Source organism: Melospiza melodia, chromosome 6, assembly GCF_035770615.1.
Source record: "Melospiza melodia melodia isolate bMelMel2 chromosome 6, bMelMel2.pri, whole genome shotgun sequence".
NCBI lineage: Eukaryota > Metazoa > Chordata > Aves > Passeriformes > Passerellidae > Melospiza > Melospiza melodia.
Window position 1 is genome coordinate 27,190,587 of NC_086199.1, and position 20,621 is coordinate 27,211,207.

General features: G+C 36.5%; 1 protein-coding gene across 9 annotated transcripts in view; it reads left to right on the forward strand.

Annotated features, from left to right (window-relative positions):
- HEATR5A (HEAT repeat containing 5A) overlaps positions 1–20,621 on the forward strand; it is a 64,323-nt gene that overhangs the window by 35,154 nt on the left and 8,548 nt on the right. For 6 of the 9 annotated variants that reach the window (XM_063160409.1, XM_063160408.1, XM_063160412.1 and 3 more), the window contains 15 exons: positions 1,967–2,157; positions 2,575–2,734; positions 3,839–4,028; positions 4,443–4,612; positions 7,773–7,799; positions 9,616–9,754; positions 10,586–10,768; positions 11,582–11,821; positions 12,536–12,717; positions 14,413–14,481; positions 14,907–15,086; positions 17,025–17,259; positions 17,635–17,883; positions 19,246–19,373; positions 20,297–20,444. In XM_063160409.1, coding sequence (XP_063016479.1) covers positions 1,967–2,157; positions 2,575–2,734; positions 3,839–4,028; positions 4,443–4,612; positions 7,773–7,799; positions 9,616–9,754; positions 10,586–10,768; positions 11,582–11,821; positions 12,536–12,717; positions 14,413–14,481; positions 14,907–15,086; positions 17,025–17,259; positions 17,635–17,883; positions 19,246–19,373; positions 20,297–20,444 — 2,491 coding nt within the window. The remainder of the gene's footprint in view (positions 1–1,966; positions 2,158–2,574; positions 2,735–3,838; positions 4,029–4,442; positions 4,613–7,772; positions 7,800–9,615; positions 9,755–10,585; positions 10,769–11,581; positions 11,822–12,535; positions 12,718–14,412; positions 14,482–14,906; positions 15,087–17,024; positions 17,260–17,634; positions 17,884–19,245; positions 19,374–20,296; positions 20,445–20,621) is intronic. The other 3 variants (XM_063160411.1, XM_063160413.1, XM_063160414.1) reach the window with 3 other exon arrangements.

Consider the following 20,621-nt stretch of genomic DNA (forward strand, 5'->3'; position numbering starts at 1 on the left):
TTCCAGGAAAGCAAGGCTCTATCATGCCTAACAGTCACTTGGGAAGTCAAAAAACCATCACTCCAAGCATTCCCTTGCCTCCTCCCAGCTTTATATGCTGAGCATGATTCCATGTTAAAGGAAGAGCTGCTGCCAGAGCATTGTCACACTGTTGGAGGAGTCACACACAGACCACCTGAGACTTGAACTGCTGGGACAGGAGCCCCTTTGCAGCAGGCAGCCCTGAGAGCAGACAGCTGTGCCCTTTGTCTCTTCATTGTCACATACACTCACACTGATGTTCTTCCTCCTTCCTCCAGCTTGACTCTGGATTTCCTGTAGCAGAGTGTCAGGCATCAAATGTATAAAACTAAGTTATTTAATAGAGTTATACAGCAGCAGATCAGCTCAAGCTAGGTGCCTCTGGAGAGGTACTCACCACAAAAAAATCCCTAGGCAATTATACCTTTATGATTTATGCGTTTACCCTTCATATGCTCTCTACCTGCCTTGCATGTGTCTCTGGGCCCAGTGGTGATTTTTGATAAGAAGTCTTCTAATATGTTATTGGGTTCTTTCCCTCTGTCTGTGCAGGTGGGTAGTTCTTGAGGTATTGCAGCTTCTGCTGTTGTGATCTGCTGATTTCCATTTCTGATGCATCTGCTCTCTGGCAGAGCACGGAAATCTAAAAAAGCCCTAGATTTAGGATAAACATTACCTAGCAACAATCAAAACATCCGTGTGTTATCAATGCTCTTGTGCTAAAGACAAAACACAGCATTGTACCAACTGCTAGGAAGATTACTCAGAAAACTAACTCCATTCCAGACAAAAACATCTCTAGACCTAAGTTCAGAGCTATCAGCCTAAGGCTTTATCTAAACCAGCTACTCATGCTGGGCAAGCAGTATCCTAAATCACTGAGTATTTTACCTCCATGTAACTCATTCTACTTAAAGCTTATTTATGCTAAACAACTATCTCTTGTCTGCCATATGGTATGGAATCTCCCTCTGGTCGATTGTGGCCAGCTATCCCAGCTGTGTTTCCTTCCAATTCCTTGTGCACCCCCACTCTGCTCACTGGTGGAGTGGCACAAGAAGCAGAAAAGGCCTTGGCTCTGTGTAAGCACTGCTCAGTAATAACAAAACATCTCAGTATTGTCAACCCTGTGTTCAGCACAAATCCAAAACATAGCACCACGCTTGCTACTGTGAAGAAAATTATCTCTACCCAGAAAAAAACAGTACAGTACACAGAAGTTTGTTTTGATAACAATCAAGGTGATCAGTCCTATTTTCTATAGTAATACATTGTTTTGGGATGTCATAGCTTTCTTGAGTGCAAATGAATCACTGTTTAATTTTTCCCCTTTTTTATTATTAGTTTAAGGGAAGTCTGTTCTAGTACACTACTGTACTAGCATCCATACTAGTGACATTCCAATAAGAGAGATATTGAAAAATTCTGTTTTATATAATTTCTGTCTTTTTCACTGTCTTTTGTATTTCTTACTGGGTAAATAAAAACATAACAATTTTTTAAATAAAGTGATGTCATAATTATCTGCTATTTGTTCATTTTCCCTTATGCTTTATCTGTATTTTCCTCTGTTCAATGTGCTGTTTTCATTATTGTCTTCTTAGGCAAATGTTTGGGACTGAGGTTTTTTTTTTGTGTGTGTGTGTTTTCTTCTTGATATTATTTCCTGAATTTTATGCTGATATGTTGGTTTATCTGGTTGCACTACAGTTTATCCAATATTTCCTGAAATCATAATGTTGGTACTATAGTGTTGTGCTGTGATGTACATTTATGCAGTGTTAGATGTCTAACTCATAACAGCAAATTGAAAGAGATTAATTCCTCACACAGAGGGGAAGAAAATCAAAATCCTTCTGCAGGTCTTGTATTTTTTGCACGACTGACAGAAAAGCACACTCTGATTACTGTCTAGCTGTTTAATATATTTAATGTCTATTTTTAGCACTTGGCTAACTGCAAGGGAAGTTTAGGTTCAGAAGAAGTTAGAAGATCTGCCCTGATGTTGGTAATGGGTGCCTTGGAAAGCAATAATCCACTTCTAAGATGTGCTGCTGCAGAGTGTTTGGCCAGGTTGGCACAGGTGGTTTCTGACAGTGCCTTCACTGCTGGATTAGCGCAAGTCAGTTTTGACAAGTAAGTTCGCAATAAGCATGAAAAGATACTGCTTGTGTTTATAGAAATGTTTGGAAAATCTATCTGACACCTATTATGATAATTCTCAAAAGCTGGTTTCCTTCATGAATTTGATGTCACTTCAGAAATTAACAGGAAAAAGCATGTATTTCTTAGTGTGAGACTAATTAAGCAAGCATGTAGACTTTTAAGTGAATTGAATTGGCTGCTGTTCTAGAAACACCATTTAAGTGTATCTAAAATATTTTTGGTGCTTTCTTCAGATAAGAGACCATGTATGAACTTAGAATTTTGGGAATATAATAGTGTCTAATACATTTTTTTGCTGATTATGTACCAGAAATTTAATTTGTATGCGTGCTTATTACATAGTAAGAGTCTTGGTAATGAAACTAACAGCTTTCTTTCAATTAATAGGCTAAAATGTGCTAGGGATGTGGTATCAAGAACAGGTCATTCTTTGGCTCTGGGATGTCTGTATAGGTACCTGGGAGGAATAAGTTCTACTCAGCACCTGAATGCATGTGTTGGAATCCTTTATACTTTGTCTCAGGACAGTACTTCTCCTGATGTACAGGTACTTGCCACTTACATAAAAATGTTATGTTACAAATGAATTGAATTATATTCTGGAGTTTAAGGTTGTTTTTCGTGTAAGAATAAGACACCATCTCACAGGCATACCTCACAGGTAGCAGTTGGAGCAGCAAAGGCAATGTAGAAGACTGCTCCTGCTCAAAATCCACCTTCAACAACTTCCAAAGCAAGAACTATGATGAGATGGGGGAGATCTTTATTCAGTGGTCTGTGAGACTGATAAGGCTCGCTTCAAAAACAATATCTGATGTTTTAGGGATTGTTTCTTTTCACATTCACCTATATCTTAACTTGGACTACATAGTACCCAGGATTTTCTGTTTATGAGGGGACTTCTTTTGTTTGTGTCAGTTTTTGTCTCTTTCATGGTGTTAACTTCACAGCACATTTTGTTGAAGGGTCATATAGTAAATAAAAGGGATTTGTAGCCTGAATATTTTAGAACTTGGTGGGTATACATCATTGAATAAGACAAGAAATTTTAAAGACTAATTAATGTTATTTCTCTGTGGCTAAAACTGTTATCTATCAGAATAGCTTTAAGAGACGTTGAGTGTATTTAAGGTATTTGTCTAAATATCAGATAAAGAATTTTTAAACCTTTCCCACAGTATCTTTGCACAAGGAGGAACTGTTTGTTGACATGAAACAGATGTGGCTATTGGTGCAAAGTAACTGTAACTACAACAATAGGTTATTTCAGAAAGTCTAGTATTTTTTCACAATTTTGTTCTTGCACAAGTAACTGTAAGAAATTTTAAAAATAATAGAATATAATGAAGGAATAATAATCACTGTTAAACTAATTTACTATTACATTCAATTTTTTGTTTATTAACAATGAAAAATTTAAAATGGTTGTTTCATTGCACAACGTACAGTTCCTTGTAAAATATTCAAAATGGCTTACTCAACATCAGATTGATAAAATTTCTTTGTATAACCTCTCTATTTGTTCCCTTGGAACCCAAAAGTGGAACTTCTATTGCATTTCATCACTGAATTTCACTTTTAACTAGCACATTTTTAAAAGGTCTTATGTATATCATACAGGGATTTCATTACTGCTTCTCTTATTTTGCAGGCATGGGCACTGCACTCTCTGTCACTGATAGTAGATCTGGCTGGGCCCCTGTATCATGTGCATGTGGAGCCTACCTTATCTCTTGTTCTCATGTTGTTGCTGAGTGTGCCCCCGGCGTACGCTGAAGTCCATCAAAGCCTTGGGCGCTGTTTGAATGCTCTCATTACCACTCTGGGCCCTGAGCTGCAAGGTATACAGCACACAAACGTGTCAGCTTCCTTTGCTCTAGCAGCCAAACTGCTAAACGTTGAATGTGTGTGGTTGCAAATCTAACAAATAAGCAGATCTAAGTTTCTTTGCATAGTTGTGAGACAGTATTTCATAGGCCATGACTTCATGTAATCAAGATGACATGACTCTAGTTTTCCAAAAATAGTTGACATCATTTCCTTTGTTTGAACTGGTTCTCTGAGCCTTGCCTTGGGCTGAAATTTCTGACATGAATTTTACATTTTATATTTTATATTTCTTACATTCTTACATCTTTTAATTCTAGCGTGAGAACAGGTGTTTGTATTTCAAGAGTTAGGAGCCCTATCATGTTTATTAAAAAGAAATATACATTTTAAAAACAAGCAAAAAATAACCTTTATTCTCAATATAGGCAGCAGTACAGCAGTGTCAGCCTTAAGAACTTCTTGCCTTTTGGGCTGTGCAGTGATGCAAGATAATCCTGACTGCCTTGTTCAAGCTCAAGCCATCTCTTGCCTTCAGCAGCTTCACATGTTTGCTCCTCGACATGTCAACTTGTCTAACCTTGTAAGCTGCCTCTGTGTGAGTATCTATTTACTAGTTTATATCCATGTATTTTAAAATTTGTTCATATTTTTCACAAACGGTTAAAAAATGCAGCTGTTTCTTTAAGCAGTGAAACTGATCATTGTGTAGGCATGTGTAGGCATGAGGTGTTTCATGTTCTCCTGCAGGCAAGTATTCTATATATCTTCATTTTTTTCCCTCAGTTTCTCTTCCCCTTTACAAGATGAGCACATTCTATAGAAATCTTGGCCTTCTGAACTGCTTGCAAATACATTCTGCTGCTCTTATTAAGGCCAGTTGTCTGCCAGGATATACTTTTCATTAAAACTCTTTGCTGGATTTGTACCAGCTGGTTTATGTTGGCCAGTTTTTCCCCTGTGCTGCTTTTTATGCCTTGCTTGAAGGATTGACTTTAAAATGTGTGTACTAATTACTGTGAGTTGTTTTGTTTTGTTTTGTTGTTTTTTTTTCTTGATGCTGAAAAATTGTAGATTTCTATGTTTTGTAATTTCTGTAACATTAATGGTTCAGTGTACTGACATCTTGGCAGTCAGTATAAAAATTTCTAACACACAAGTTATAGTCAAATCAGGTCTTTGGAAGAAATAAAACTTTTTCAGCCCTATTTGACAAGAGGCAGGGAGTTTATTTGTTGGGTGGGGTTTGTTTTTTTTTGTTTTATTTTCACTCAGTATCTCTCTGTCTTTGAATAGTTGCTCTTCTGAAGTACTTAGTTCTGTTAAAAAAAAAAATTCTGGTAGCTATTAGCCTTGGTGGATTTGGGGGGCTAGCTGGGGGACGGGGAGGGTTGGTTGGAGGTTTTTGAGGGGTTTGTTTTGTTTTGTTTTTTTAAAATAGGATTTTGTCTCACTGTCAGAAACAAAAGTCCGCAGACAATAAAGTGCGACTGGATTTTGTTTTAATCTCATCTATTTCAACACATTTCTTATTCACATCTCCCATTGGGTAGCACTTGTGTATCAATGCTAAACACATAGATTTAGATTTTCATGTTTAGTCTAAACATATAGGTTTAGATTTCTTACATTTTCTTTATTTAGTTTGACTAGAAACATGATTGTGGGAGCTAGGAAAAGCTGAGGAAGGTTTTTCTGCCCCACGCTGTGATACACATGAATATGCTAGCTGCAGAAGAGCTGGAACTAATCTGAAGTGTTGTTTTAACATACACTAACAATTATTTAATGTTTTTTGGGTAAAACATAGTTTTTCTTACATTGATAAAATCACAACAAACCATGTCAGACAGTCTCTTGCTTGGAGGGTGTGATAGCTTTTGGGAACATTTTTAAGTCCATGTGCAGTCTGCTTCAATCTCTCTGTTATTATCAAATACCTACAATATAGAGGATATCATGACAAAGTTACCTTGTCTATGTAATATTACTGATTTTTATTGTTCTTACAAGTTGTCTCAAGGTACTTCATACAATGGTTTAAGAATTTCATAATACTAAATTAGTCAATTAAGAAGCAGGGGTCATGGCTCAAGTTTGTGTGTTCATGCATCTGAGTGTGTTCCCCCCTATCCCAGAAGTGACTGTAGGCTTCCTGGAGAGGAGCCCACCAAAGCAGCACCCTCACATGGGTGATCTTCTCTTCATGAACTGCTGCTGGCATTGACAATTCAGTAATGTCAGTGTGTCTCTGAAGAGTGTCATAAACAAGGCTTTTTGATTGTGTGCTTTGCAGGTCTGTGAGAAGATAATTGCACAAGACGAATTCTGCATTTGTAAAACTCAACATTTATTCATGTAGTTTCCACCCACTAAATCACCATCTCATTAGGGAAGCAGAATAAGTTATTGGATCTGAAATCTGCACCTCACTGTGCTGTTTACTTGCAAGGTGACCCTCAGCTAGTTATTCTTCATGAGTTAAAATGTCTGCAATTTGGAGAACAAGGTGTGATGGTCCTCCTTTGTGTTGCATTTTGAAGTCTTAAGGGAAAGTAGCATGCAAAAGCTAGGCCCTAGACCATGTGGATATTCACCATTGCGTTCTTTATTTAGGGAAGAAAAACAGGAGAGGCAGTCAGATGAGTGATATTTCCCCCTCCATCTGTAGAAACATGAATCTTCACTTATAAAATCTTGAAATCTAATATGCAAAAATTTTTTCAACTTGTTTTAGTAGCATTTGAACCAACACCCCTCTCCATCCTCTTTGCCCAAGGATTCTGTTAAATGTCTGTGCTTTTGAACTTGCCTTTTTACAGTCCTCACTCTCCTGCCATCCCCCCTCACTTCCTCTTCACCTTGTCTTTTACCTCCCTCCACTCTCTTATAACCCCCCGTGTCCTCCCTCTTAATTTCTTTTTTACATCATTAGGCATGCTAAAACAATTTCTTGTGCAGGCAGCAGCAAGCTGCCTCCTCCACCTGTCGAGCCCCTACAGCATGAGATGGCTCAGCTCTCCAGTGTATTTAAACAGTTCAGGTTGTAACTATGCTAGCACTAGTAAAACATGACTTAGGCAATGGACACACTGCTTCACTGGTTCATGTTTTGTGGGGGTTTTGTTTTGTTTTGTGTATATTGTGTACATGTGCTTGTCATTATCTAGCTTCCCTTCTTCAGCTTCTGAGAGTGTTCCCTGTTTGTCAGTTGCATCTTTCACGGGGCTTCTAACAATAATGCATACTTGTCCTGCTCTTTGAATTCTTTGCTCCCGCAGAAGAGAGATTTACAGAGGTATTCTATACAGAATACAGCAGAATATGCTTTTAATAATGTCTAAAATTAGCTCTGAAACTAACTTAGGTGAGCACGGACTTCTAAAGAGCTTATCTGTGTAAGCTTACGGTGTAGTATTCCTCAACACAGTGAATGCCAGTTTTCAGCTCTAAGATATTAACCATAAGATCAATATTGAAACACAATAACTATACAATGTTAATAACTATGCTGTGCTGTTGTCTTGGTATTGTTTAAGTATTAATTTTAGTGGCAGTTGGGTTGGAATTTATGTGTGTTCAGCATGAAAAATAAGAGAAATTAACAAAGCAGATTAGGCTTTTGGTATGTTTGAGATAAGATTCTGAATTTTATTATATGCTGAGCTTACATGTTACAGTCTCCATGTGTGGTTGATATCACTGTGATATCTATTTTTGGTTTTGTCATGACTGGTTGTCGTTTGTTTTTTGTGCAGGAAATCTTGTTGGATAATTCTGTGTTGGTAGGTCCCTGTGCCTTGTTAATCCTAAACCTTTGCAGTTTGCAGTGGTGTTTTTATTTCATCTTTTATCTTTCTTTTTAACCATTTAAATGTAATTTCTTTTAGCATGTCAAGTGATATTTTATTGTCATCCTAACCAGAGCCTTCCTAACTTTCTGCAGATGGCAGGAATACATTTCATTTAATGTACTTAATAAGGGATATTTTTGGTTTTAATGTGTTAAGTACAGAAATTGAACTGTTTTTACACTTAAGTTTTAATGTGATGCTTGCATTTTGTGTCTGTCATTTAGTCCTGTCTCCTGCTTAGAATGTGGGAGAATGAGAGAGATGAAAAATGTGCATCTTGCGTTATTTTGGTCGCCTCAGTCGGGCCCTCTGTTTTTTCCCTGTTAAAATGAGCATGGAATTTATGCATGTCCAACTCGAAGTAGAATGTGTTGCTTGCTTGTGTAAACGTTGCATTAAAAGTCTCACTTGTTTCTGAAGTTGCAATTAAAGTACCTTGGAGACATATCTATAGAGTCAGGTTTCTTTCCTTGTAGAAGAATTATGCAGAGAGTGTATCTTTTTGTGTATAATGTAATTCTGAGCATTGCAGATTCATTTGCATGCATAGAAATTCTGAAGATGAAGCTTAGTTTTGTTAATCTAACAAAGCTAAAATTCTGTATTGCTTATTCTTTTTGTCCTTAAGTTGCTTTCTTTAAGCATATGTTAACTAATATATATTAGTCATTTTGACTAACATATATTGGCTTGTTGCTGACAAATGAGCAGCACAGCCTAATGCAAGGTTTTCCTGCAGCAGACACTCAGCTCTGTTTTAAGGATGGTAACAGCTAAGGGTGCACAATTGCTTAGTTGTAGGGAACATTTTTTTATGATAACCTAAGCTTCATTTAGAAGAAGATGCATAAATATTGGTGTAGCCATCTTGCCTGACCACAGAGCTAGTTTATCATGTCTTTAGGATTCCCTTCAGGATTGTCTTAAAATTGAAAGAAGCAAATAAAAATGAGAAAGCTCTACTCTAACAAAAATCTCTTGACACTATGTCTTGGGGGTTTTTTTAAGTGTTTCTCCTTGTTCCAGTAATAGTGAATCTATTATCATGTATTTTCCAGTAAAATGTCCCACACACTGGCCTGTTGGTGTTAAAATATGATGGTGCTATGAACCTCTTTGCTAGAGACTGCTCAGGAGAGCTGACCTGTCTCAGTGTCATAAATTCACCAGTAATTCTCACCTTTTCTCCCAACTTCTCTAAAACATAATTTAATGTAAACTGAGTATATAATTTTTTTCCAATGAAACTGCAGCAGTGTTCTCTTTGCCTTTATAAACTTCCTTTCATGCATGGAGTTCTGTTTTACTAAGGCCTGATTGACTCTCTCACCTTTGGTTTCACTGACATTTCTCTAGTTACATCTGATAATGACTTGTTCTGAATTTTCAAGCCCACAGTATGCATATACCCAGTAATCAGAGTTAGTTACCATGATTCACCTGGCATTGAAGTTATTGGCAGTTTTTGTACAATATTGGTTGAGAGGTGGATTCAGCATCAAACCAATATTGTAAGTTGCCTTTGTAGAGAAAATGCTTAAAGTTTTGTAAAATTGATTACAGGACTTGCAAAACTTTTCATTTGGGGGTTAAAAAAAAAAAAAGCTGACCAAAAAGAGCATCAATTACATGTTTACTGACTTAACAGATTTGCTATAGCTGCAAGTGTTCAGAAAATACCAGCCTTACTGAAGTATTGCCACAGAGGTTTGTTAGCCATCTTACTGTATCTTCTTGCATGTTTCAGATGAATCTCTGTAGCTCATACTTGTTGCTGAGACGTGCAGTGGTAGCTTGCTTACGTCAGCTTGTGCAAAGAGAAGCTGCTGAAGTGTCAGAATATGCTGTTGCACTAGTGAAAGAGAGCAAAGAAGATTTTACTCCAGGTAATGTATTGAAATTTTGAGATCAAAAAGCTTGGCATATAGATAGTGAATTTTAAACACACTTTGCTAAGAGAGTGAAAATTTTGCAATACTCTTGAAATCTTAAACTCAAAACATTTTCTACCTCAGTTGTCTGTATAGTAAAAAATTATTATGAAATGAGGAAATGCAAGGGGAGTTGCAGGGAAATACATGCTCATCTAGCCAGCAGCTGTTGTATTAACTTTTTGCTAAAAGGCCTGGGAGTGATCACTAGTTCATCCTCCTGTGCCTTTCTGTGAGTGAGTGGTGTTAAAAATTTATTTCACTTCAGCTTTCAATTCAAGCTCATTTGGAAATTTTCAGAATAAATAGAATATAGCCATTTTTTAAAACTGCTGATATTTAAAATTTGTAATATTGGTCATATTAATTTAACAAATTATTTCATTATGTTTGGTTTTGTGTTTTTTTGGAGAATAGTTTTAACTTCCATTTCAAGTTAAAACATTGTTTTAGAATTACCTTATAAAGTAAGGTAAGTGATTTTTTTTTTCAGGATCTAGATGCTTACGGGATGGTAATGCTCTGAAATTCAGAGTAGGATTCTTATTTCTTGATGGGGTAACTTTCTTCCTGTTGTTACTATCTTTCTGTAAAAGCTCAGCATCTGTTTTGTATTCATAAGTTAGCTGAAGTGTTAAAGTGAAAAATAAAATGATTTAAAAAATATTTCAGGGCTAGTAATTACTTTTTCACAAGATACCCTGTGTGCAACCTTTAGTGGGGTTTCTGTTGTCATTAATCCAGTTTTCTGATGCACAGTACTCAGCTCACAGCCTTTGTTCTTAGCAGATGTGAACATCAGAGAAATAGGCCTGGAGGGGGCATTGCTGGGCTTGCTGGACAAAGAATTGGACCCAAGATTGTGCCAAGATATCAAAGAGACCCTGACTCATATGCTTACTTCAATGGCAGTTGAGAAGCTCTCCTTTTGGCTGAAGCTTTGTAAAGATGTTCTTGCTGCCTCTGCTGGTAAGTCTTAATACACTGTAGCTGAGAACACAATCAAAATAAGGCCTGCAACAGTACACTGTGCCACTGAGGGAAAGCATTAAAGTTTCTTGAATGTTTGCCATTTATGAAATGTATAATTGTCATTCATATTGCAAGATTGGATCTTTTAACTTAGTTCCTTCAGAGGAATATGCCTTTCTCTCTTCTGATTGCCCTCTCCCCATTGAACAAGTTCTTGTAAACATCTTAGGATGTCTTGCTTGTTGATTCAATTATTGATCTTAATTCATTTCCATAGCAGAAATGGAAATATAGCAATGGTTTGAGCTTGTGAGTCCTGTGCAATTACCTCCAAGAAAAGTATTCTGACCAGTTCTTCTATTAGTGGTAGAACTGATGGAGGCCTGTTACATCATAATGGAACTCTTGAGCACACAAAATCAATTACTGTGCTGAATATTAGTGGGGGTGAAGGAAATTCTTTAAACCTGCAGTGCAGGAGGAAAACTTCTTGCATTTAGATTTTTTTTTTATTTGGAAAGTACTAATGCTTCTAATACATCACAATAATTTTAAAAGGTTTTTTTTTTCTTTTGCTTCTTTCACTGCAGTTCTTTATTTATTTTTTTGGTATTAATCTTGTGTTTCAGCAAGTAATATCAACTAAATGTTGACGGTTTCATTATATTTGAATTCTAGCATTTACTTAAAGGGAGTCACCATGAATTTGAGTTTAGAGATAGATTTCGAAGAGATTTCTTTTTGTAGGTTTCAGTTATAGTAAGAAAGAATATTATGTTTGGTTTTTTCCCTTCTGTGTCCAAAATACAGATTTCAATACAGTAGCATCAATAGATACCACTCAAGAAGAGGAAACTGCCAAGGGGGATGATGTATCTGTATTAACATCTGACAGTGATGACAGGTTCCATCCTTTCCGAAATCCACGATGGTCCACCAGAGTTTTTGCTGCAGAGTGTGTTTGTAAAATTATAAGCCAGTGTGAAAATGCAGGCAGTGCACATTTTGATATAACTTTGGCTCAGGAAAGGAAACAACGTGATTCAAGAGGTATGTGTTAAGCACTGGAAGAATTTCATAGATGCTAAGTATGCTTAAAATAAGTATTAGCTCTTTGCATCTTAGTGAAATTAATCATAAATTTGTTGTTTGTAATCAATAAAGCCTCTAATTACTCTGATTGTAAGCCTGTATTCTTTAAGGAGTAGAGAAATTTTTATTTGCTAAAAGAATGGCATCTTACTACAGCATTTACACTCAGTTTCCTGGTTATAGTACCATGGTGTATGTGTAGGAAGGCTTTGTTTCTGCATAAGCACTGGCAGTCACAAGTGATAGCTGGCACCAGCCTACAACATCACAGTTTGGTGTCTGGGAGTATGACTTAAAAAAATGCCACTTTTTTTCTTTCCATAATTTGCATAATCACCAGTAGAAATACAGGGCCATTTTTCAGTACCACTCTGTGTTTATCTGGAGGTGTTTTCCTCAACACTTTTTTAGAAGGTCTCATTCATGAAGATATTTATACTTTCTTCTAAGTACTTTTTTCCTACATTTAAATGGAAAGACTTGATCAGCTAACATAAGGTAGCCAAGTAAAATTGATCTATGTGTAAGCTGCCTGAAGTGAATCCTTGCTACATATTAAGGTAAAATGTAAAATATGCACTTTGAAAACAGTTGGGAACAGTCTTATAAAGCACATTATGTCTAAATTTAAATCTAATAAAACTATTTTCTTTTTTAAATTTCTGTTTTCAGATGACTTTTTGGTACTGCATTTAGCTGACTTGGTCCGTATGGCTTTTATGGCTGCCACAGATCACAGTGATCAACTTCGTCTTTCTGGGCTTCAAGTGTTGCAAATTATTGTTCGGAAGTTTGCAGCTGTTCCAGAACCAGAGTTTCCAGGTCATGTAATCCTGGAGCAGTATCAAGCCAATGTAAGCACCATTGATAATAACTTTCAAAAGTTTAGAGTCAATTACTAAAAGAAATTTGCATTTACAGTGTATAGGTACAGAGCTGGATTTCAGTTAAAGTATTGTTAATTTGTTTGGACTTCATTAGAAATCGTCTTTTCAGTTGGTGTATAATTTTTTAGCTTCAAAGTTTTTCAAGTTTCAGCATTCTTCCCTCTTGAACACAACAAAAACCAAAATAGATCATTGGTGGGATTTTTTTGGAAAGCATTGGTTTCAAGAGTGTGAAAGTATTGCAAGAAGTATTAGGAATAACTATAATTTTAAACTCTGCTTAGAAAAAAGTAGCCTTTGCACAGCAGCTATTACATTTGGAGATCTTGGCCAATAAACAAGAGAAGTGTGGATTGTACTCTGTTTCTGTTAAGTCTTGGTTTAGATTTAGAGAAAAGATGTCCTAGTCATTTAGCATTCCATACCACACTTCTGTTAAATATGACAGACAACTGTGTTAAGCCTCATATAGCTTCAATTTCTAGCAGGAACTGAATAGGTCAGATCACTTTCTCTCATAGAATTGGAGAGACATTAAAGACATCCTGACCTACTTTGATCTTGCTTTTGCCATTATAATTCTATTTTTTGGCACTCCTTTGTGGGAAGGAAGTTCCTTGGTCTAGTCTAAAGCTGTCAAGGGAAAATAATAAACCATCTGTCCTTGCTGTCCAAAACCATCAAGCAGGTCACAAGTAAAGCTAATAATTTTCCTTTTAAGCTTCTGTACCTTCAATGTGTTTCTGCTAATACTGTGCACAGATCTCATTAGCTGTTTAAGACATAAGTTTAAGGGATGTCAAACTGTTAATCAAGTCTACATTGTGAGATTTTTTTTCCTAAAAACATCATAATAATCCAGAAAAAGATGGATATAAATCTTCTGGACTTAAGTAATGACTTCCTATCATCTAGTTCTCAAGTTCCATAAATGAAGTCTCAACTTTAGAGGCTCTTAAGAAATTGTCATTAATTGCCATTAAAAACAAATCCTTTCACTTCTTTCACAAACATTTATTGTAGCACTTGCTCTTTGGGATGCAAGTGTAGTACATCAAACTTAAATATGAATTTTCAGATACATGCTAAAGCAGCTAGGGAATCTTTTATTAGACTTTATTGAAATGGTTTTCAACAGTGAGAGTGGATAAAACCTCTGCAGCCCAGTAACTTTGTGTTTATGCATTCTTTATTAGGTAAATGGGGTTTGTGCTCTCCCCACACTTTTTCACTTTCCAAAGTTGACCAGCTTCAGTTAGCTGTTTTCTTAAATCTGTATTTTTTCTGAGTAAGGAAATGTCACTAGCTAAGTGTCTTGCAAAGTCTTTCATGGTTCAGAATGTTGCTTTTTTTTTGGTGGGCTCCTCATCAAGTCAGGCATTCAGGAAGGAAGACATTACTGTTTCTGTTTTAGACTGCACAAGAAAATAAAAGTCAGCAATGAAGACTCCCTCAAAGAGAACAATGTCTTCAGTGTAGGCAAAACAATAAAAATATGACTGAAACTGTTTCTCTGCTCTTTAACCTCACTGAAACAATCTGTGAAAAAAGGACAAAGGAGCTATACTTTATAAAGGAAAATTGTAACGAAGTCTGATTATGAAAAGTAAGTATTTAGTCAATCGTTCACTATGTATTAAATGTTGTATAACTTCTGTTTAGGTTGGAGCAGCACTTAGGCCTGCCTTTGCTCCTGAAACTCCTCCTGATGTCACAGCAAAAGCTTGTCAGGCAAGTGTTGAAAGTCAGAAGTCTTTTAGGTAATAGAGCCTCTGAATTTATTTTTTTTTTGATGGATAAGCAACACAAGAAAAAGGAAATAAGTCCTCTAACTTTAAATCCTCCATTCACAAAAAATAATGTCACTTATGTTACCTCTATATTGTGACAACTCAAAGATTATTGTCACTTTAAAGTCTTTTGAGAAACTTAGTTGCAGTTGATATTTTTGCCATTTTTTGTGACACCCTACTAATGTTTTGGCTTTCACTGGTAAAGTGTACTAAACTGGGATGTCATTCAACATTTGTTATTGTCTGAGAGTAACTCTATCTTGGTAGAAATTAAATCTGGCTTTCATAATTTTACAGATGGAAAAAAGAGTATGCAGTGGTGTTTTTTGCTTGTTGCTCATTGTTTCTGTTTCACAACACTAGGTGTGCAGTGCCTGGATAGCAAGTGGTGTAGTCAGTGATCTTAATGACCTCCGGAGGGTTCACCAGCTGCTCGTGTCCTCTTTGCTCAAAGTGCAGGCTGGAAAAGAAGCACAAAATGAACAATATAATGAAAGCACCTCAACTATGGAGGTACTGGCCGTCCTTAAGGCTTGGGCAGAGGTTAGTATAACAGCTCTGCAATGTTAGTCTTATATTGGGTAGGTGAGTCAAACAGAATTTTCAGGAATTTCTAACATGCTTCTTTATATAGAAGGTGCTGATGCTTTGCTGTGCTACCTCTGAAAGTACATGAACTTTGTAAACTTGACAAATACACTGCTCATTAAACAGGTTTTGTTGTAATATAATAAGAATAATGTATCATACTTAAAAATACAAATTCCTTAATATATTTGAATAGTTCAATATTGATTTGAAATTGTATGTTAGAAATGGTTGATGATATGTATGGTGATGGTCCACTCAATGTGCTATTTTAAATAGGTATAACTTTTCTCACTGCCTATTGATATTTCATATCTTGGAAATATATATTTTAAATTAATATTGTCAGCTCAATACTACTTTAGTTAAAATAAAGCCAGCTCATGTGAAGGCTTGTTTTAATATGTGTAAATGCAAGCTTAAATATTTAACAGTCAAAAATGTGAACAATGCACACCACTTCCAAAAAATGGGTGTTAGAATGTGGTGATAATGGCCTTGGATGCTGATGGTTGATAACCAGCTAAAGATGAGCATGTTATGAAGGTGGATGATATTTCAGTGTACAACCAGGAAGATACTTTGGAGGAGAAAGTAGGCATTAGGTAGTTTTTATGTAAACATCTGCAAAAAAATATACCAATGTTTCATGTGCATATTTGAGAACAAATATTGACAAAACAGCAAAGCCCTTGGAGACAAGCTAGCAGGTGGGAATAAAAATCTTGAAAATGTGCTTTCATTGAGAGATTTAAATAGATTGCTCTATTTAATCTATTCAGGAAAAGATAAAGTACCATGATAAATTTGAAATCATTACATGAAGAAAAGGTTTTTAATAGCATGTAACAACCTTTCACTGGTCAGAAGCCAGGACAAAATTCAGGCTAGATGTGAGACTCAGCTGTCAGAAGCGAAGATCTGTAGATTGTTCTAGCCTATTATTAAGATCACTGGAATTCTTCAAAGGAAACTCTGTAGTTTCCTATAAGCTTTTGTGAGGTGTAATTTGCAAATATTTCACTTAAGCCCTAGGCAGTTCCTTCTCCCTTAGAATCTTACCTATTTCTTTTTTACAGAAATTGGTGGAATTCCCCCATCCTATTGCTGCAGGGAGGTGTGAGACAAGGGCTTGGTGTGTGTTTAGTTGCTTCTCTGGGGCAACCCACTACAACTGGCAAACATTAAAAAGATGCACAAATCATAATTGCAGGGAACTAGTATTCAACAAAGCTGACTTGACATTCATTGAATCTAAATGTGTCCTTTATAATTGAGAAGAGCTTCCCTCCAGGGGCATTTTGGAGACACTACAGAGGGTTGTTTGTCTGAAACCTTTTTCAATTCTATCTTTTTGATAACCAGAGAGGTATCTAGGAAAATTACACTGAAATTAATCTATAAATGGTAATACCCAAAGTTTGCCAAGTATGCAAGATTGTACTCTTCATTCTGTACTGCTAACATGAAGCAACACATAATTTCGAGAAGTGCCGTGTAGCATTTCAGTTTCAAAAAGATTTAGGAAGGGTTTAACTGTTGTTTCTGAATAATTATTATAGGTATATTATTTGATAGTTCTTCAGTTCTGTAGCTGTAACAGGGTTTGATGGTTGGAAGCAAAAACTGGACAAATAATGTATTACTTTTTAAGAGCAGGGTAATTAATTGCAGGTAGGAATTTTATTAGTTTTCCCCTTTTGGGAGATTCTTGCATCATAAGTAGCTGGGGAAAGGATTCAGAACATTTAGAGGAAAAGGGCTTATTCACCCTTGCTTACTGGACTTGAAGCAGAAATAGATTCTAGGAAATCTCATGCCTGTTCATGCTAGTGATCGCAGTAGTTTTCCAAGTATTAATATTTGTAACTCTCTATCCAAATATATCAACAGGTTTACATAGTTGCAATTGAAAAGCAGAAAAATCAGTGTGATACACACAAGCACAGTTTAAAAATTGTAAACTCATCTGAAGAAAGCTACAGAGATGTAACATTTTCAGCCAGTGGTCTTCTGGACTTGGTACAGGCTGATCTTGGAACACTGAGCAGGCTCTGGCTTGCTGCACTTCAGGATTTTGCTCTCTTAACTTTGCCTCCAGAATATGCATCACAACTACCTGCTGAAGGTAAAAAGGCAAATTAGTTATGTTTTTCTAAGTCCCTTGTAAGCAAACTGACTTGTGTTAAGATCATAGTAAGATTAAATGGTATGGAGAATAAGCCTACTTATTTAAAGATCAGGACTGTTTTTGAGAACAGAGGTTTCATGGATGTGAAGAGTGATATTCTTATTTGGTGGCTATTTTTATGTAGGAAAGAAGAATTAGGTAATCTATTGCATTCTGTCCAAATAAATGTAAATGAAGTGCCCTCATTGGCCTGAATTTTAATACCAAACATTAAAAAATAGTCATACATAGAACACAATCCCATTTTAAGAATGAGAAAATACAGTAGTTGAAAATAAAATACACCTTTAAAACTAATTTCTTTTCTTGTAGGTGGTACATTTTATACAGCAGAGACAATTGAAAATGCCAGACCTCATTACTACAGCTCCTGGGCGCTGATACTTTATGCTACAGCTTTATGGCTCACTAGCACAGGTTTCATTGTTGTTGATCCAGATGAAGGAGTTACAAATCTCTCCAGACCTGTTACCCCAACTACCATGTGTCAAGATTCTTCTACCAGACCCTTGGTGAAATCTCCTGAGGATGTGAATACCGACAGATTTCATCTTATCTTGGGTTAGTGAGTGAGTGCATAGTCTGCCTAGATGCTGTAACTCAAAATGTAGATAATGTTAGCAAATAAATTTTTAATTATTCAAATTTAACTGTATCATTCAGTATTGCATCTTTTGGAAAAACATGCAGTCAGAAATATTTTAAGTCCTAGTGAGAAAATTGTAAGGCATTTCCCCAGATGTGGTACAAAAAACACTGAGCTAAACGAACCTTAAACAAATGCTTATTGCTCTGCTCATAAACGTGCAAGTTCAGGGGTGGATTTTACAGTGTTTGTACCAGTACAGTTACAGAGTGTATGGATTGCTTTCACTGAAGGACAGTTTTACATCACACAATAGTTTATAGGTATAGGAAGGAACTTGTGGAGATCATTGTGTCCACCTCCTGCTCAAGCAGGGGGACATAAAGCCAACTGCTGTCCAGACAGCTTTTGAATATCTGTGTGGATGGAGAATCAACCTCTCTGGGCATCCTGTGCCAGTGCTCAGTCACCCACACAGTAAAGAAGTGTTTCCTTACATTCATATAAAGGTGTCAAGCCTCCACTACTGCAGGAGCTAATCAGGTAGTTGAATTCAGTTCCAGTTCTCTGTTTACACAATTAGGCATTTCTGGTTATATTTTGTTCTTGGTCTCTCTTTTGTATCTTTTTTTTTTTGTAATCCCTTTTTGGAATGAGTTTGTGTGACTTTGTTACATATGTCTGCCTTTGAATCCCAGTACTTCTGCAGAGAATCAGCTCTCCTTTGAACTCCATTGCTCTCTCAGTTAGAAGTGGGACCTCTGGTACAAAAGCTGCTTCCTCTACTGCTTAGTACATCAAATTTCCTGTATTTGACCATGGCCATATGGCTTGTTTATTCTGCTTTTGAATAAAATAGCATTTTAATTTTCATTCCCTACCAAGAAACTGAAAATTTAAAACTGCTTTTTTGTTGCACAGCTGTTATTTAGTGGACATAGTGATGACACAAGTTATCACACATTTTGGAATTACAGCTGTACAGCTGGGATGAGAATATAGATTGCAGTTTATATGAAGGTTATCTCCAGTATTTTGAGGAGTTATGAATTGTTCTGTTGGTTCATTAGACCTCGTGTTTTATTCACAAATTGCTGGGTTTTATTTATGTTAGTAGCCAATTATCATTAGGTCTCATAGTGTCTAGAAGGTGAAGTTTCTGTCATGGTTTTGATGGATATAGAGGTCTTGCCCCAAGATATTAGCAATAGGAGATGACTTCATTTAAAATGCTACTTCTATAGTTGCTCGACTTTCTGTGAGGTTACTTAGTAGTGGAAAAAATTAGTTCTTAAAATTTCAAGTACACATTGGGGGTATTTTTCTGATGCTTACAGGAATTAGTGTGGAGTTCCTGTGCTCTCCTGGATCAGATGCAGCAATGGAGAACATTATTGCCTGCTTACATGCCCTGCAGGCACTCTTCGATGTTCCGTGGCCAAGGTCCAAAATAGGTGGTGATCAGGTAATGCATAATGACCAAATGCCCCTCAGAATTAAGGCATAGTTTTAGTCTGAACAGTGCCTTTACAGTCTCTTGTACTTCCAGGAATCTTCAACATATAAGTAGTAGGTAAGTTATATGCTTCACCCAAATCCAAAGCTCTAGAGGGAGGAGATAAAAAAGAATACAATGTGGAACCTGTAAGGTGAGGGGCAGAGAATTTGAGGACATTTCATCAGGAAGGAGTAAATAGATAAATAGGATGAAAGCCAGGTGAAGACCAAATTCCAGAAAAGAGAGTTCTCTTACTCTCTCTCTATCAAGGCATAGTTGAATTAATTCTGTTGTAAAAATCAAAGTCAGTAAAAGAAGACTGGACAAAAGCAGTGATACTAAAAGAAGAAAAAAGGCAAAACCAAAAAAAAAAACCCCACACACCACAACAGTGATCCTAAAAAGAAGTAGTAAACTGAAATTTCTTTTTTTTTCCCTTTAAATTAAGGTTTATACCATCCTATATGCCATGCAATTGCCTGACCCAGTGAAAGTGGTCGAGCCTGTGGACGTGGCTAAGTTCTGCTGATTGTTGATGCTCTGTCCAAGGAAATGCATAAAGTGTAGGAGAGGTGCAATGTAGTGTCCCCACCTTCAAGAGTTAAGAAGCCAGAAGATAAAGATTGCTTTGGCTTTTTCAGTTGTTTTAAGTCCCCTATATCTTAAATAACTGTGATAGCTATTTTGTTGGGAGAATTGATAGGGACTGCTGTTACTGGGAGCTAGGAGCTGGATGGTGAAGAAAATGCCAACTCCTGTGATTGTGTCAATTACATTGTGTTCCTTAGTGAAATAAATCAGAGTAATACTGTTGGCTTTAACAAGTATTAACAAGTTCCAAAAACTCCTGCATTAAAATTAAAATGTGTTAGATGTTTTTCTTGCTGTAGGAGTTGGGTGTAGAGCTGCTGAATGTTTTGCATCGACTGATACTGACCAGAGAGTCACCTGATATTCAGCTTGCTGCCCTTGAAGTGGTTCGCTTGATTCTCTTTGCAGCACAAGAACATGTGAAGGAAAAGCGGAGAAGTGCAGAAGGTACAGTACTGTGTGAGATGTTTGAATAGCTGTGATCAAGGTTAAAGCAATTCTTTCTTGGAAATCTGGTTTCTGAGATGTGTCTTAATTGAAGTCTTTCACAATTGGATTCTAATTCTAGTTTACTTAAGACAGTCCAGGTTCCTAAAATAAGAAATTCAGGTGGTATAATAGATA